At 42.3% G+C, this 16,691-nt stretch overlaps 1 protein-coding gene across 2 annotated transcripts; it reads right to left on the bottom strand.

The window, feature by feature from the left end:
• Positions 1-677: 677 nt before the first annotated feature.
• si:ch211-225h24.2 (uncharacterized protein LOC564539 homolog) lies at positions 678-16,266 on the bottom strand. 2 transcript variants are annotated; one of them, XM_047574212.1, is made up of 4 exons: positions 15,874-16,263; positions 10,016-10,072; positions 3,801-3,916; positions 678-2,584 (listed from the first exon to the last, which is right to left on the bottom strand). In XM_047574212.1, exons 1-4 carry the CDS (start codon positions 15,958-15,960, stop codon positions 2,149-2,151), a joined length of 696 nt encoding a protein of 231 aa, XP_047430168.1. In that variant the 5' UTR covers positions 15,961-16,263; the 3' UTR covers positions 678-2,148. The 2 variants fall into 2 exon arrangements, with proteins under 2 accessions (XP_047430168.1, XP_047430169.1); XM_047574213.1 differs by lacking the exon at positions 10,016-10,072 and having other exon boundaries at positions 15,874-16,266.
• Between the last annotated feature and the right edge of the window lie 425 nt (positions 16,267-16,691).

Below are 16,691 nucleotides of genomic sequence, written 5' to 3' on the forward strand. Positions count from 1 at the left end.
AAAGAAAGGACTGGAGTGAGGCACACTTTTATCAGATAAGGTCAATATGTAATGTCTCATCAGTTTCAGCCTTTAAACATTTTGAGTTACACTAAATCATGACTGAAATTACATTAAGCTAATGCTTATTTTGGGGATACTTGTTACACGTTAATGCTAACTGCTAGGTGACGTAATGTTAGCTGCATGTTTCAGGGGTGTCCAAGGGCAAGTTGCATTTACTATGTTACCCTCCACAGGGGTTCCACTTATTTCTGTGTTTGTATGGACAAAAGTCATCAATGAATCAATTCAAATTAGTATGTTCTCTAAAATATGCGTTTTCCTTGTCCATTCGTACAAAAACATTCCACTGAAATATGCTAACCGCTGTTTACAAGCTATAATGTTTGAAATGTTTTGCATCCAGTTAAGCCCCACCCCTCAAAAAATGTGAAGGGGTCTATAGCACATTGAAATCAAATACAGCCCGACCAAATGAATCTAGACATTAAATATTTGGACAATGTAGCAAATTATTATTTACAAAACTTGTGTTAAAGTTTGTTTTAAATGTGGCCTGTCTGCTGGTGAATGACTCTTAATCAGAGTAATCCACGCAGGTGCTGAAAGCAAAGTCATGTAAACCAAGTCTATTTACTTAAAACCGCTAAGTGTTGAAAGAAGTCAAGCCAGACTGTCAGGCAGGATCTTTATTCTGCGAGCGTATAAACACAGGACACAGACCTCCCTGGCAGCACAGATGCATCTGCGTACACCTCAAGGTGTGATGAAGCAGATCAGTATCAAACAAATCCATTACACAGATTAAAAAGCGGAGACAAGCGGAAACAAACAAAAACATTTCTCATTCACCGAAAAGGAATCACTGTAGAAATAAAATTACTGACTCAGTTTCTATCAACTATACAGATACATAGACACAACTTTAAAGAACTGACTTCTTCTACTGCTGGTGAGGCCGACTTCATCCTGAGACAACACTGGTCGGGAACTGGAAACCAGGAAGCGCGTCGGGTCGACTGTCCCGCACATTCGCGCGATGAGCTCGGCAGATTTGTAATCAGGGTGATTTGGTTGAGTTCAAATTTACAGCAAACACATTTTTATTGACGCAAGGAAGGCACTTCATGGGTACATGCAGACACTACCTTATAGAGAATCAGATTTAGTACAGAGGCTTCTGCTTTTTTTTACTATTCAGGATCATATAATATGTATAATATGTATTTAAGCACATTTAAGCAAGTTGCTTGGATTTTTGTCTTTTTGCTTATGTATCATTTTACATTGACATCAATGGTGATGAGATCCCCATGATTTAAAACGCCATGCATTGACTACAAATCTTCACAGTTGTTCAATTTGTGTTTAATCACGTGACTCATTCATGTGAATCATCCATATTTGTCATATTTTCAAGAACTCCCGTGTTTAAATTAAATGTGAAGTTGGACCTCTTGGAGCTCTCCGAGGTCCCAGTTGCAATTCAGGTTATCCAGGACTACATGTTGAATCTAATATGACGAGGGCACAGCATCAGCCACACTACTCCACATTTCACTTCTCTGTCAATCTCTTCCACACACACACACATACACACACACACACACACACACACACACACATGCACTAGAATTCCAGATGTCGAAGGTCTTATATAAGCTGTTTCATGATTGCACAGCCCATCATTGTCATAGAAGTTAAGGCTTCATACATTCTTCTCACAGATGTTATGACTGCATAGACTAAAGAGGGTGTTCAGTAGCAGGTTTGCATATTCTTCATCGGTTCCCTATCAATGACAGACACGTAGAAACACATCAAAATCACTTTTCTCATTTTTTTTGGCAATGTCATACGTCTAAATGCCGAGGCCAGTGGATATCACAGTTAAAGTGGTACAGCAGTTTAAGGCTTTCATTTGTTGCTATTTATAGTTTATACAGTGACTGAAAAGTGACCCCACCCCCACCCCAAAAAAAGTCTTATATTGTCTTCAAAGCTGAAAAGAGACAAACTTCATATGTTATATTCAAGGTCTCACTTGTCTGGGACTAGACTACAGAAACAAACAGATATTTGGTTCACATCGTCACTCTCTTTACTCGTAGTACAGGGTTGAGGAGGGAGGGGAGTCGAGTGCTACTATTTAAACCCCTCCCATACGCTGTCTGACATCCCCCTGCTCATCCTGCTGATGCCGGCCAGCTTGACTTTGGCGCGGGCCGTCCACCTGACGGCAGCCGTTGGATCGTTGGAGTCCGACAGGTTAGCGTAGCGGGAGGAGTCCTCCTCCAGGCCCCGGCCCCCCCACGAGGCTAATTCCAACGGGACCCCTAAAGAGTCGGGGAAGGACACTTCCAAGTCCCCCCTCTCGTTCTTCTCCTCCAAGGATTCATCAGTCAAAGCCTCGGTCAAGTTCTCCAAGTGCGGCGGCTCCCAGCCCTCCATCTTCTCCAGTTTTTTGGCCGGTGAGATTTGCCTCATCGTCATAGTGACGCTCTCCCAGAAACAGAGGCCCTTCTCCGGTTTGTCTTTCTTCTCCTTCTCCTTCTCTTCGTCCTTAATTTTCTTGTGAGACCTTTAAAAGAAGCAAAGAGAGGGAGAGAGCGGTATAACCTTTAAACTGGCCGTTCATTTAAAGCATTCAGTACGCAGCGACTAACTGGGCCATTCATTTCTTAACCATAAATAGAAGTGGTTGGGTGGGGGGGACGAGCGTCTATCAGACATCTTAACACTGGGGACTGGAACTTTCCCCGTACAGAGAGCCATTATATAGGAATTCCCGGTTGTTTATCACGGCGCAGTGATTAATTAGGATTTTCCTCTTCATACATGTTCCACTTCCTCGAGGAGTCTGAAAGTTAATAAGCGCTGGCAAATGTGGCCCCATCTTACATATAAACAAACACAAGTGGCGGGACAAGACTCCATTATTCCTTGTCAAGAGTGTAAACGTTTTCCCTTCACACTCTTGACCAGAAATGGCTACTCCCTACTATTAACTTGACATAGATGATCTAGGTTGATGTGGGATACATTTATTTGTACATATTTGTCTACCTAGGGAATGTAAGTCCATTACTCACTTCATGTTAGCTCTGTTTTTACTATTCACCAACTCTTAAGGGAAATATCTGGCACTTCAGATGCTAAATGCAGCTAACTGTGCCTGTAGTTTCATACTGCGCAAGTGGTGTATAGTAGTTTTTTTCCTAGCTTTTCTATTTTTTTGCTGTCTAGCTGCGTAAATCTGCCGCATCAAGACAACGTGGGACAGAAAGGTCATGGGCTGAAATTAGATCAAAGGCTATAAATATGATGGGAGCTGCAGATTGACGTACTTAACTATTATTATATTGAACATTTCAAATGGAACAAATTTGATTTACTGGTATAGTTACTAACGGCGATGTTAGTTTTGCATTATTATTTATAACAGATAACGTATTTCAATTTAACTATACACAGATCATCTACATGTGTTTTTGCTGACATCCTGAAAACTTCAGCAAGTCTTCTAAGACTTAATAAAATGCCTACATGTCACCCAGTTAGTAGCAATATTTAGCACCTAATCACCCAGTGGGGTGGTAGCACGAGATAATTACCTGAATGCATGTACACAGACACTTTCCAACTCTGGTTACAATAATGTTAATATTTACTGTGATTATACGTCTGATTTGTTTTTGTGTATTTTTTTAATTGCTCCTGTCAAGCTGATTGCAACACTTTGCTGTCTCTTCTGCAGTTTGTAGGAGATAAGTCAGTGTGTCTAAGTGCCACCTTACCCTCTGCGGTCTGCCAGCTTCACTCCGGTCAACAAGAAGTGCTCGTCATCCTTAGAAGAGAACATCTTCTTCTCCCTCTTCTCCTTCTTGGACATGATCTTCTTCACTTTGGCCTCCTGACAGAAACCGGCAGACGAGAGAACGTTTTGATTTTGAAACGCAGAGCTTTTCAGTGATGTTCCCCTCATCTGTTGCACATTAGCTTGTTATCTCCAGCGTGTAGTTGTGAGGGATTTATGCTCTCTTAAGAGGAGGATTTCATAAAGTAAAGCTTAACGGGAATTTAGAAAAACAACCACATGTCCAGAATGATCACCTTGCAGTTTTTGGAAATTCTATGTTGGGCTTGGTTGGCACTGAACTAATGAATTACTTATACCATCCACATACATCCACATTTGTAACCCATTAAACAAAGTAAAATGTGAAAAAGAACACAAATCATCATAAAAAACGAGGAAGCTCGGTTTAGCTTTAGTTTACCACATAGACAAAAGAATGCTATCTAGCTAACTGGTTAGCAGTTAGTTTAGCAAAACCAGACAAGCACTAATCTACTAGCGTTATGTCAACTCCCTAATTAGTATTTTGTTCCTTGTTAGTAGTTAAATAGTTTGTTTTGTCATGTGCTAGAGTATTTTTTAGCAACCAGTTGCTCTGCTAGCTGAAACAATGTTATGGTGGCGCTAGGCTAACTGGTTCTGTTTTCTATGCTAAGCTTTCCCTACTGTACAAACATGACAGTAATATTGATATTCCCAACCAACAATAAAGTGATAAGCATTTTGTTAGCCTAATAGCTTAATAGAGTAATTTTTTGACTAATTGCTGCAATTTCAATAAAAATGCCAATGTGCTCTCTAAAAGTTCTGCTAATTATGCTATTAGGCTAACGATATGTTGACTTAGACTAACAGAATGACTATTCTTTTAAGGTGAGCGACTACCTTTAACCTCTTGGATACGAGCCATTAATTGCCTTAACTCGACTGTACTGTTTGGCACATTCCAGTGGGAGACCCTACACTCCCTGTGAAGCCCACGGTCTCCCACATCACATGAGAATTCCTCCCGGCCCCTGCAGCACGGACAGGACCCTCATCAGCGATTACAGAACAAAGTTTTGGCTTCGTTTCTCGCCCGGGAAGAATTCCCAACGTCAGCTGTCAAGGTCGTAACGTTTACTCCTACTCACATCCGTGCCTGCCTTTGCTTTACAGGACATTCTTAGTATGAACAGCATTATTGATGAGTTTAACCCCCTCACCCTCTTGTAACTGCTTCTCTTATGAACTACTGTTAGTTCAAAGTCCTGCGTGTAGCACACAAGTCAGATATGTCCTCTACCGTTGAGACCAGAGGATGCCACGGCAGCTACAACAAACAAACAACAAGCTGGATATGAAAGGAGTCGTTTCTAAAAACCAAACAGGAACACCTACAATAAGATCTGATCCCAGATCTGAGATCAAGCTTTAGAATGTCCGAGTCTGGATAAAACAAACTTTCCCAGAACAGTTTGTCCAACCGGTATACAAGCTTCACAAGCATTTATTGTACACACCCGGGAATACCTCTTGATCCCTTTCGCATCCATTCAACACTTTACTTTGTCAAACAGTCTAATTTTGGTATTTCACAAGCAGTAAGGCTGATTGATGAAAAAAACAAATATCCTCCTCTCACTTCTAATCATCCTGAATGCCTGTGCTGCCAGTTTTTTTTAAAAAATATGTTAACATCGCAAAAAAAAATATATATATATTTACAAAACTTAATCCCAGCTATTTCAACACCCCTGCTCTGACTCTGTCTATGTTTCTCCTCACTCCAGCTCTCGTTTTCTGCAAAGTGTAAACTGGATCAAATTCACGGTAGGTCAAGCCCTGCAGAGCAGAAACCAGAGATGCCGAACCAGATGGAGCCATTCTCTGCGTATATACAGCTATGTGTGTGTGTGTGTGTGTGTGTGTGTGTGTGCACGTAGCTAAATTCCCGCTGTGTGTTTGCATGCATGCTTGCACATAGAGAGGCCTGCCTATTTACTGTTTCTTTCAGCATTAATGTCCTGAGTTCTGAATCCAAAGCAGCTCAGTGACCAGTAATCTCTCCGGCCAAAAAGGTAAACCAAGCCGCTCACTGGTTCGCCGTGTGTGGGGAGCTTTACCTACAGCTCCACGCTTGGCAGAACAATACAGCTTTTATTGGACTAAATTCTTCTATCCATACCTCTGAGGCAGAAGCTGAGGGATTAAAGATTTTGGAAATGCTGTGTGAATTGTAGATATCAGGGATTAGCCCAAGTTCTTTTAGAGATGGCAATCAGATCTTTGATTTGGAGGTTATATAACACACCCTGCTTTAGTTTTGGTGCCTCCAACTTGTTCCTACTGCTCAGCCAGCAGCTGGGTATCTTAACCGAGCATAATAATTTGAAATAGGCGGAAACTGCAAGCTAGCAGCTGGCCTACCAACATATTAGCATAGCTTATCTACATCAGCTTTAGTTCTATGACATATTTTACAACCTGACAGCCGGCTCATGTCGGAGCCGCAACACACTCACATTTTACACATTAACTACAATTTTAAAAGGCAAATGATCTTGGTGTTTGAGGATAGAGGCTTGGCTGCTCAGTAATGTATGAAAAACTGACAGCTACTGTGAAGGGCTGGGCTGCTGGGAGAAAGATGGCAAATGTACAGTCCACAAAACAAGCTCTTTAATCTAATGGTAACAGGAGGTCGAAAACCAAAAAGGCAGAATCTGGCAAGGAATGAGCAAAATCCAAATGTCAAAAAATAATGGAACAACTCGTACACAGGAGGCACATAGGGAAAACTGTGAGTGAGTTCAAACACTAGGTAACAAAGACGATCTGAGACAAGGGGAATGAGACAGGGTTCAAATACACTGGGGAACGAGACACAGGTGAAACACATCAGGGCAGAGACAGCAATCACAGACGAGGGAGAAAACAGGAAGCAAAACTACAAAGTAAAACTGGGAAATGATAAAATGAAAACAGATCCTGACAGCTACACTGTCGCAGAGAAATTGCCCCAGAAATTGGTGACATTGTTATTTTGCCATTGTTTAAGATGAGCCGATAAAACAACTCATACGACTGGTATATGATATATTCTAACGTCAATAAAATTCGATTTGGATTTGTCAGTTTGCAGCTTCGTGACGCCAACTACCACTGAAGATGGCTTGTCCAACCCGACAGCTAATTTGGTTTTGCGGACACGCAAAAAAACCCATGACATGATTTCCTGATGCTCTTCACTGGCACTCTCAAATAAAGGCATAAAAGGGCCACAAATAAAACATTGGAGTTGTTGCAAATATGGCAACACTGTCAACACGGTGCTGGGAGCATTGGCCATTTTCAGAAAACAGCAGTGGGTAACCACGTTCTGCTTCTATTACTCCACACCAATCATCTGAATTGCTGATCATTTAATTTGCTATTTGAATAATCAAATGATTGAACAAGTCTTCAGGCAGCGTTGAAAGTAGCTCCATTGCATAAATGAATTGGAAGTACACACTTTATAAATTAAAATTATAAACACCGATCGGCCACAACAGTATGACCGCTGACCTGGAGAAGTAAACAACATTGACCGTCTTGTGACAGCGCAACGTTCTGGTGGGAAACTTGTAGACCTGGCATTCGTCCACCCACCTAGACCAGACTAGACACCACCCCCCACCCCAGGAAATGACACTCTGCATCCCCATGCTGCAGGATACAGCCTGACACAGACACACACAGACACAAAAAGGATTTAGGAACAGCACGGCAAGGTGTTGACCTGGCCGCCAAATCCACTAGATCCCAGCTGGTCTGTTGGATGCACTGGAAAAACCATGACCCACAGAGGCACCTCCCCTCAACCCATAGCACTTACCATGGCGCCAGACCATGGTCATAATGTAATGGCTGATTGGTGTAAAAATAAATATACAGCATTCAGTAATCTAACTCCTAGAAATCCACAAATAAAGCCAAATCTCATCTTCCAAGACTCCGTGTGTACTTTGTGTGTCCTAATATGAGCATATGACAACACAACGTGGAAGAATTGCAGCCTTGTACAGCGTCTGAACAGCGTGTGGCTATTTTCAGCTTTGTTTTTCTTCCACAGTGATTGTTCCAGTCCAAAAAGCCCAGCTCCTCGAAAGAATGTTGCGTTTCCTTCCCTTCTCCAGCTCGGCCACCTCTATCCTCACAAACAAGACAGGTCATGAAATATGTCCTGAGAACAAGGTTGCCTACAGTAGCTATACATAAAGCGGGCAACCGGCCAGATGTCAGAGACAATAGATGTCCTGTGTGAAGTTTGCACTCAGGCTTTACACGTTAAGAATGGTCCAGACGTGACTATGCCTTTGTGTAAAGACTTGCTGTCAGCACATGTTATGAGGTGATACATATCTGCCATGCACAAATTGATGAGTGAGAAACCCGCATCGCAAAACCTTTATTTACTAATGTGTAGTTTACAAGGGCAATGATGACAAAGCTGATCTAGACTCACTGTAGACGTCAACCTGACTTACAACTTAAAATTCAAACCAAAAATTAAACATATATATGTGTGCTAAGTAAGTTTTGTGTTGAAAAGCCATTTGTGTTTCGCTTTTCATGCAATCAACAGTCAGTTGATGACGATCAAGGATTGGGTTTCACCAGCTTTCCAAAAAACTATTACTATGTTTGAGTATAAAATATAGTATATAGTATAAAAGTTAGCTAAAACAGCAGGGGTCTTCCACGTTTTCAGGCCAATGACCCCCAAACTGATGAAAGATTATCTACTATATTTACTATATTATCATAATTTTGCATTCAATATTAAGCTATTCAAATAATGCGGAGGTTCAAACATTAATTTTTGTATTTCAAACATGTGCAACAGTGGGGTGGGCATGTCAGAAAATTGTGGGGGAAAATTTAAAAAATGTATAAAAAATGTCTAATCAATTAAAGATTTTGTGACCTCTCTGCAGTACCTCCACCTAGGGGTCCGTGGAGGTACTGCAGGGAGGGTCAGTTGAAGACCCATGCTTTACCCCATTAAAACTTACAAAAGTGGTATAGTGTTGTGATTTAGAGATGAGATATATTAATGTTGATTCAGTCACTTTTTCATTACAGCAACTGTATGTGAAATTAAAAAGGTTGAAAAATTACCAAAGGGTCTGTGTTGTACTAATGGTTGATGCCGAGGCCGATGTCTGGCTGGCAACTTCAAAAAAACGTCAAAAGTATATATAAACAGAATAGGCTAAGAGTTAAAAAGCAGCATTCTCCATTAATGGCCCGGACACATCAAACCAAACTAACATCTAAGAGCAGCCTGAAACAAAAGGTGACTGTGTCTGGAGTATAAAGAGTCACATTTAAACTGATCGCCAACGGCTGCCTAGCACAGCATGTGTCATTCAAAGGGGGGAGCTGGAAGAACAACTATTACCTAGGACGCTAGGAAGAGCTACAAACCATAGCGCAGGGCTGGCCTCTCCTGAATCATGTCGACCAGTTTATTGATCCTGGATGATTCTGAAAATCTTTGTGTATCCAAACGTGGTCCAATAGTTGTAACAGGGCGGGACCAACGCAAATACGTGAGTCACAGACACCCGCGACAATCGTTGGCAAACAGCTGTGAAGCCTCATGCTAGGTTCCAAGAAAGCTAACGTCATAAATTCAAACTTCAGTTGCACACCGCAAAAAGCCACTATTGCACTACGAGGCGTCCGTCTTCAGATAACAGTACAAACACAGACACATGCGCCACAACAACAAACCAGACAGTTTTCCAGTGATAAGGTTAAAGGATAAAGCAGGGGGACGATAGCTAGAGGCTGGTGTGTTTACAGATAAACACACCAGCCTCAGCACGTCGCCCCACTACCCTGCTTTACCGCCGCTGTACCGCAGAACACACTGCCAACGCAAAGAAACTGACAGAGCTGGAGTGTGCACGTGGACAGGGAGACGCTGAGGTCACTTGAGGCGTATGGATGTTTTAGGTGACTGATTGTGGACGTGTGTGTGGGAGATAAGAGCTGGTTGAGTGCGTATCTCTAAGAGGTAACTGGCAGAGGTAAAAACTCTCTAAGCTGAGTTTGTGTTTGGAAGAGCTTAGTGTGTTTGTGTCTGTGTTACGTCCAAATAGCTGCGAAGTTGCTGTTTACCTTGGATACTGCAGTGACAGCTTCCTCCTCCTCTTCCTCTCCTTCTATGTCTTTGTCCTGAGACACACACACACACACACACACAAACACACACACACATACACTCGCAGTTAGTTTACACAAATAGCAAGCCCAAAAGCACAAAGGCTAATACCGTCCACTTTACTGAAAGGACCGTGTGTGTGTGTGTGTGTGTGTGTGTGTGTGTGTGTGTGTGGAGTGTGCGCATGTCTTCCTGTAAGAGACGAGGCAACCGCTTCAGAGCTGTAACATAAACACGGTGTGTTTGGAGAGCGACAATGAGGGATGGATGGATGGAGGAGCGGGGAAGACGAGAGGAAATCACTGATCTCTGAGGGAAAATCTGAACAAAAGAGAGAAAATAAACACATGACCTCTTGCCTTAGTATTATGCCACTCCATTTAGACTCAACACACCTATTTTTTTCCATTGTGTTTCGGTGTTCAAGCTTTTTTCCCCATTTTAAATATATCCTTTGAATAATATCGGTGCTATTTTAATGTGGAGCACTTTGTCTTGGTAAGCGGTGCACGTCTAATCTTAATTCATCTGATGAATTAAGAATCCTTTAGTCTTAACTTGATTGAACCTTAACTTGAACTTGGGGTGAATTCTGGTATCTTTAAAACTGTCTTATCACTGTGTTTAAGTTATTAATAGGGACATTTAGAATTTAAGGTAAGGTTAATGCGTTGGAGTACAGAAAATGTTGCTATGTTCGTTCATGTTTGCGTATTTCTGAATTGCGTGAATTGTGAAAGTGCACCAAGCTTTGCATATCTTTCACTAACTAAATCTGGGAAACACTCCCACCAAAGCATTTTTTCTATGAAAATAAAATTCTGCACCAAAAAAAAAGGGACCAGCTGTTGCTTTTTTAGTTGATCTGGTTCCAGTCCACATGAAAACACAGAAGCGTAATAGCAAAAATGATAAGTCAAAAAGCCAGTCGTACCTATCAGGTGTTGCTGGTCGACTCAATATTGGACCCTATTAATCATTTAGACGTATAAGACATGGAAAAACCAAATGTAATGCCACTGCATTCCAAACATGTTTACCTGTAACCTGACCCTGCACCTGCTCATCAGCGTGTTCCTGATCTGCCATTATCCTTCCGACTGTATCCTTCCCTCTGTTGCCATTACTGACCAGTTCTCCCTTTCACCTTCATTAAGGTCACCCGACTGGATAGGTCAGCCTAACAGGCGGTCTATGCTTCCGCGTCAATTTGACGTCGTAGTAGCTACGCCGTCAGCCCAGACCCTGACGCCGTGGTCATGGTGACGCGACCGCTTCTTCATCTACGCGATAACCAATGTACGACTCGTCTTTGGTGGAAATTTCGGCGAACGTTTCAGTCCCCATTGTTGAAAGTGAAGCACAAAGTAGCACAAACACAAATCGACCCGAGTGGCAAAAAAAGACACAGCGCCGACTAGTGTTTGGATGGTTTTGTTACAAGGTGAGCCACCAGACGAGCACACAAGTTTAAATGACTCGTACCAGTAGGTTAAGGTAGGAGCGAAAATGTATATCGCAGTATTTTTCAAACTTTTGACAGTATCACAGTATTTTTTTTCTATGCATAATCAGGTGTTTACAACATTTTCTACTGGTTGAGGGAGGAATTAATGCAGTATATTGGCTAAGGATGGACTGTTTTACTGTGGTGATGAGTAAAGATTGCAGAATAATCCCACACTAGTAGTAAAACAGGTTTGTGTGGTTTTGCATTTGAGTCCTTCATCCTGATATAAAATGAAAATAAACAAGTATATGACCAAACCCAAAAGACTAAAATGTATTAAATCATAAGGACGGGACTAACTAATGTGTTCAGCAGGGCCTGAGACTCCTGTAGTTGAGTCAGAATTCCTGTAAAGTGATCAAAGTTCGAAGAACTTCTAACATCTAACCACTAGAGAGGAGGAGAAACTGTGGTTAGGCATGTCTGAGCAAAGTCTGGTGGGACCGTGCCACCTGAGCTGATCAAAGATACACTCTCACACACACAGGCTGATAGCTCACTACTGTTAGAGCGTAAAACGCATTAACAGCTTTAGGACAGAGGGAGATTGATTGAAGGATAGTTCATTTGAGGGAGGAAAGAAGGGGAGTGTTTTTTTTTTTTTTGGTTGGAGGGGAAAAGCTCCTAACGACAGACAACAAGGGTTCTTATTTCGCACCTCAGGGGGGCCATTTTTTTCTCTCTCTCGTTCCCTCTTTGTGTCTGTGTGCATGTAAATTTTAGCACGGTGCTTCAAAAACCCGGCTTACCAGGCAATAAAGACACACTGTGAATTTTAATAGCAAAGAACCAGTGTTGGCACAAAGCCCTCCGGCAATACTCCACATTCTCCAACCCAGAGTTCCAGACGCGCGGAGAACATTTCACTAGAAGTCTTCCCCCATGGCACAATATAATTGAAAGAACGCTTTGGGAGAAATGGCTATTAGTGTATTCGTCAAGACCGCGCGTAAAGCTCTCATGTCTGTACCAAGAGGCGATCTCTAAGGCTATATATCTCATTTAACAAGGCAAACTTTTAGATGAATCAGTGTTTAAACTATACAAAGTTATGCATAAATAAAAACGTAGCATCACAGGTTACTAGACGTCTGCCTGGGAGTCAGCTGACCACCTCTTTGTCTGAATTATTTCTGAATTAGCCAGGAGCTACGTGGAGCCAGCCACTGCCAAGATGGTGTCGGTCAGAGCCACCACGCTGAGCTTCAAAGCTCCGCTCTTCAGAAAGCCTGAGGTTCAAAGAACAAGTTTTCCAGTGTGCCAAGTTAATAATGCTCATGTTATTACAAGGTGAGCCTCACCACTGTATTTCCACAGAATGGAATTATATATATATATATAAAATGTCTAATCAATCAAAGATTGTGGGACCCCCTCTCCTGCAGTACCTCTGCAGACTCCCTAGGGGTCGCGGAAATAGTGAAGACCTACGATCGAAATTATTTAAACGTTGAAACAAATCTCAGGTTTTGGCCTCATGTTGCAACACCTTGTGTAATAAAACAAGTGCTTCAGTTCTAGGATTTAGATGTGAGACGTTTGCTAAGACCTCGGGCGTGCTGTCATGATCTCACTTCACACAGACGGTGGATTTAGAGCGGTGTTATTTAAGCATTCAGGTGCATTACCCCTTTAAATCACGGTGAAAAGGGCACACGCACCTTCTGCAAGCGTGCAGCTGTTTACAACCTGTTGAACCTCAATAAAGAGTGAATGGTAAGAAAGCGAGCAGGCACAGGGCCCCAGAGCAACTGTGGAGGGAGGGAGGGGGGGAACAATATTAACTTCAACTTTGTATTTCTCTTCTCTCTTTCTCTTTTTTTCTTCCTCCTTGCCTCTGAATGTATAACCCCTTTATACTTTGCCTGTACCTGCCTGCTGGTCTCTGATCTGGTTTTGACTCACAACATGTAAATCATCTGTTCTTCCTTTGAATCCAAACAGATAAGAGAGAGAAAGCTAAACGCAAAAGAAAGAGACCTGCTGTGTCTTGTAATGACTGCAAGCGAACCATGTTGAGCAAGGTTAGGTCACTGGTTTGATTCCTAAACCACCCAAATGAATGCGTGAGAAGAAAGTAAAAAAAAACCCTGGCCCTGACGTTGCCCCGAGCGAGACACCTGACCCTTTAACGCTCCGGTGTAGCTGCACAGCAGTGATCGCGAGCAGCAATTCCAGCAATTTTTCCTATTCAGAAAAGCTACCTAAACCTCCCTGGATGAGCAAGTCTTTAAAATTAAACATTTAAAAAAGTTATGGGGTTATTGCCCCATATGTGCGTATCACATCTGTGTGCTCAACATCAACGCCGACAAAGAGCACAGTTTTTTGACTCAGTCAGTACAATTAATTACCTTTTCCAAAAAATACATTTTGATTATTACAGCAGGGAAAGCACACGCAGGTGTCTCCATTATGGCTTCATTCCACATGTCATGTTTTGCTGGGACACATAACGGAACTGAACCATCATTAATTCCACCCGCTTTGCCTACTGCGACAACACAAACTGTTTTCCATGAAGTTGCCTAATAACCACCAGTGTGTGTGTTAGAATAACTAACTTGCTGGTTGTTTTTGGGTATCAACATACACCTCCCTTTCACCTCAAGCCGTATGTCCCTCACCCAGAATTTAAATCTGTCCCCATTTGGAGAAGTGAATGTAAGATCTTAAGAAACTTCTGGACCTCCAAAGGAATTTAAGTAAAAAGCAGAGAAAGAGGTATTCCTTTAGTGTGGTCGTGAAGCAAAAACACTACAGATCTCTGGCTCCGCTGTCCCTTCTCTCTGCATCAGATGTTGCAGCCACCTCAATTTGAATAAGAGGAAGGAAAAACTTCCAGTCCGTGTTATCATAACTTTCATGCTGACTTCATCCTGTCTCACCGCTGGCTCGGCTCTGCCTCTTCGCTGTGTTTACGACATTTTATGATCCGACCCCTGACCCTTGGATGTACTTTACTGCCACTGCGACTCGAGGAGACCTCCCCGGTGACTTTCCCAGGAATTCTGTGGAGAAGTGGCCGCTCTGATTTCGGACCAGTTCTTATTGAGCGAGTGGACTGGAAGCAGGGTCCCTAAACCGAGCTCAGAGCAGTTCTTCAGTTGTGAGCTCCTCGTGCGTTGGTTCCCAGGATGGAAGTCAACTTAAGTCAATAAAAAGCCAGCCAAGGGTCACACATCTCCACATTATCACAACAATACATGAAAAATGATGGGAAGCGGTGTTGGTCGATTTTCCCAATTGCCAACTGTGCGATACATTTATACATCCAGTGAATGCGGCGTGATGATGGTCTGATGAGCTGCAGGCAGTGATGCTGCCGTGATTTATCAGTGTTTTAGGAAACTAATTCCAAGATTTGTGAATTCCAGTAACAAAGTGCGCGTTGGTAATCCTGAGGGCTTAAATATAACTCCCCAGAAAAAGCAGAAGTGTCTATAAAAACCTCTCCATAAAACCTTGATTCACTGCACAGTTTAAAGAAGCTTTTTTTTTTATCACACATACGGCGAGCTGATTAGATACCACAGGCGTGACGATAGCACGGTATTTTGACTCTGCTGTGACTCTGGCTTTTGTCAAGAAAAAAATTACCTAGTGAGCTTTTTTATCTATGCAGAGATTTGGAGGCTGGAATTGCTCAACGTCCTCCTTCTCATTTTTGAGGAAAGTGAACCCTTGACACGGGCTCCATTTAAGTTTTACTAGTGAAACAATCCAGTCTCAGTAGATTTATGGCGAAGACAGATATTTCTTAGGACTTTTGGATTCCTTTTGTCGTGTTTATACTGTATGTGCGCCCGACCTCACACACATACTGCAGTTGCTCACCTGAGAAATACAACTATGACATAACCGCACCAAGGGGACGTTTATGAACCTTAAGTGGAGTCTGTACCCCGGCTCTGACCTCTATAGTTTGAAGAATGCAAATAAATTCAAAGTTCACACAAAATCCCTTTTTGCCTGTACTTCAAATTACATGTACCACTTTTGATAACCTTGTTTTATACTTACATGGGTGTGCATTTTCTCTGACCAGTTTAAATGCCAGTGCAGTATTAATTTAAAACTGGTTAGAATAAGTATGGTTCCCTGTTAGGAGACAGTGTACCTTCACTAACCTCTGTTCATTTTCTGTCACTCTCCTCTTAAAGAATGAACCTGTACGGGTCCTACGTAGCTTTTGAATCAGGTTAACCAAAGAAATATAGCAAACTTGCAGCGGCTTCCTACATTACACTAACTGCCACTGTTAGTGGAGCATACCGTTGTTTCCCTTCCGTCCTGTCTCATTACCTTGTAGGAGTGATGGTGGTGCCAGGACATGTCGTCTTCCTCAGACGCATAATCCACCAGCACTTTGCTCTTGGTCTTCTTGAACATATCTCCACTTGCCGCTGAAACAAGCCGTCTTTGATTGGGAGAAAATTGGGAAAGAAAGAAAAAACTGTAGACCGGTGCCGTTTTGTCCGCTTTCTGGAGAGATCGCAGGCGCGCACCACCGACGCTCGTTCTGCTCTTTAACGTTATTTATCCAGCAACAAAATCCCGAGAGCTTTCTCACCCGAAAACGGCTCATTCATAGAAGTGCCACTGGCCGGATGACGCTTACGAGTCGTTTCGTAAGAGCCTGGCGTGTGTTTGGTGCGTTTTTACGCAGCCTGGACCACCTGGACCTCGCGCTGTCGCTCCTCCCATATCCCCCCCTGCTCCGGTTCCTTGAAGTTGCCATGGTAGGAGGAGGGAGAGGTCATACAGTACGGCTCATGTCTGTCACAGACGGAGCAATGTGAATATACATTTCTGGCATTGGTCTCAGTCATCCAGGTCAGGGTATATTCAAAAAGCTTTACGACTTTTGAGAAGACATTTCTTCATTTCTAAGTGGGTGGGAATCAAGGTTTAAATAGGGAACTATTTGTGGGGTATAACAGAATTTCAGAAGTCAGAATTTAGAAATAGCCACATAAATTACGTCCATCGTGTACACACACCTGTTAAAATGAAGTACTTCATTATTTTTATATATGAAAAAGGAATACAAATTGAATTATGTTAGTGTTTCTGATATAGATCCTTAATAAGTATTATTAAGTAGATATAATTTAATATCG

This window comes from Mugil cephalus, chromosome 21 (assembly GCF_022458985.1).
Source record: "Mugil cephalus isolate CIBA_MC_2020 chromosome 21, CIBA_Mcephalus_1.1, whole genome shotgun sequence".
In the NCBI taxonomy this organism is placed as follows: Eukaryota; Metazoa; Chordata; class Actinopteri; order Mugiliformes; family Mugilidae; genus Mugil; species Mugil cephalus.

Coding starts and splice junctions, on each gene's coding strand:
- si:ch211-225h24.2 (XM_047574212.1), bottom strand. CDS start 15,960: ATGTTCAAGAAGACCAAGAGCAAAGTGCTGGTGGATTATGCGTCTGAG. Junction 10,073..15,873: donor ACCACCATCACTCCTACAAG/GTAATGAGACAG, acceptor TGTGTGTCTCAG/GACAAAGACATAGAAGGAGA. Junction 2,585..3,800: donor AAGCTGGCAGACCGCAGAGG/GTAAGGTGGCAC, acceptor CTTCTTTTAAAG/GTCTCACAAGAAAATTAAGG.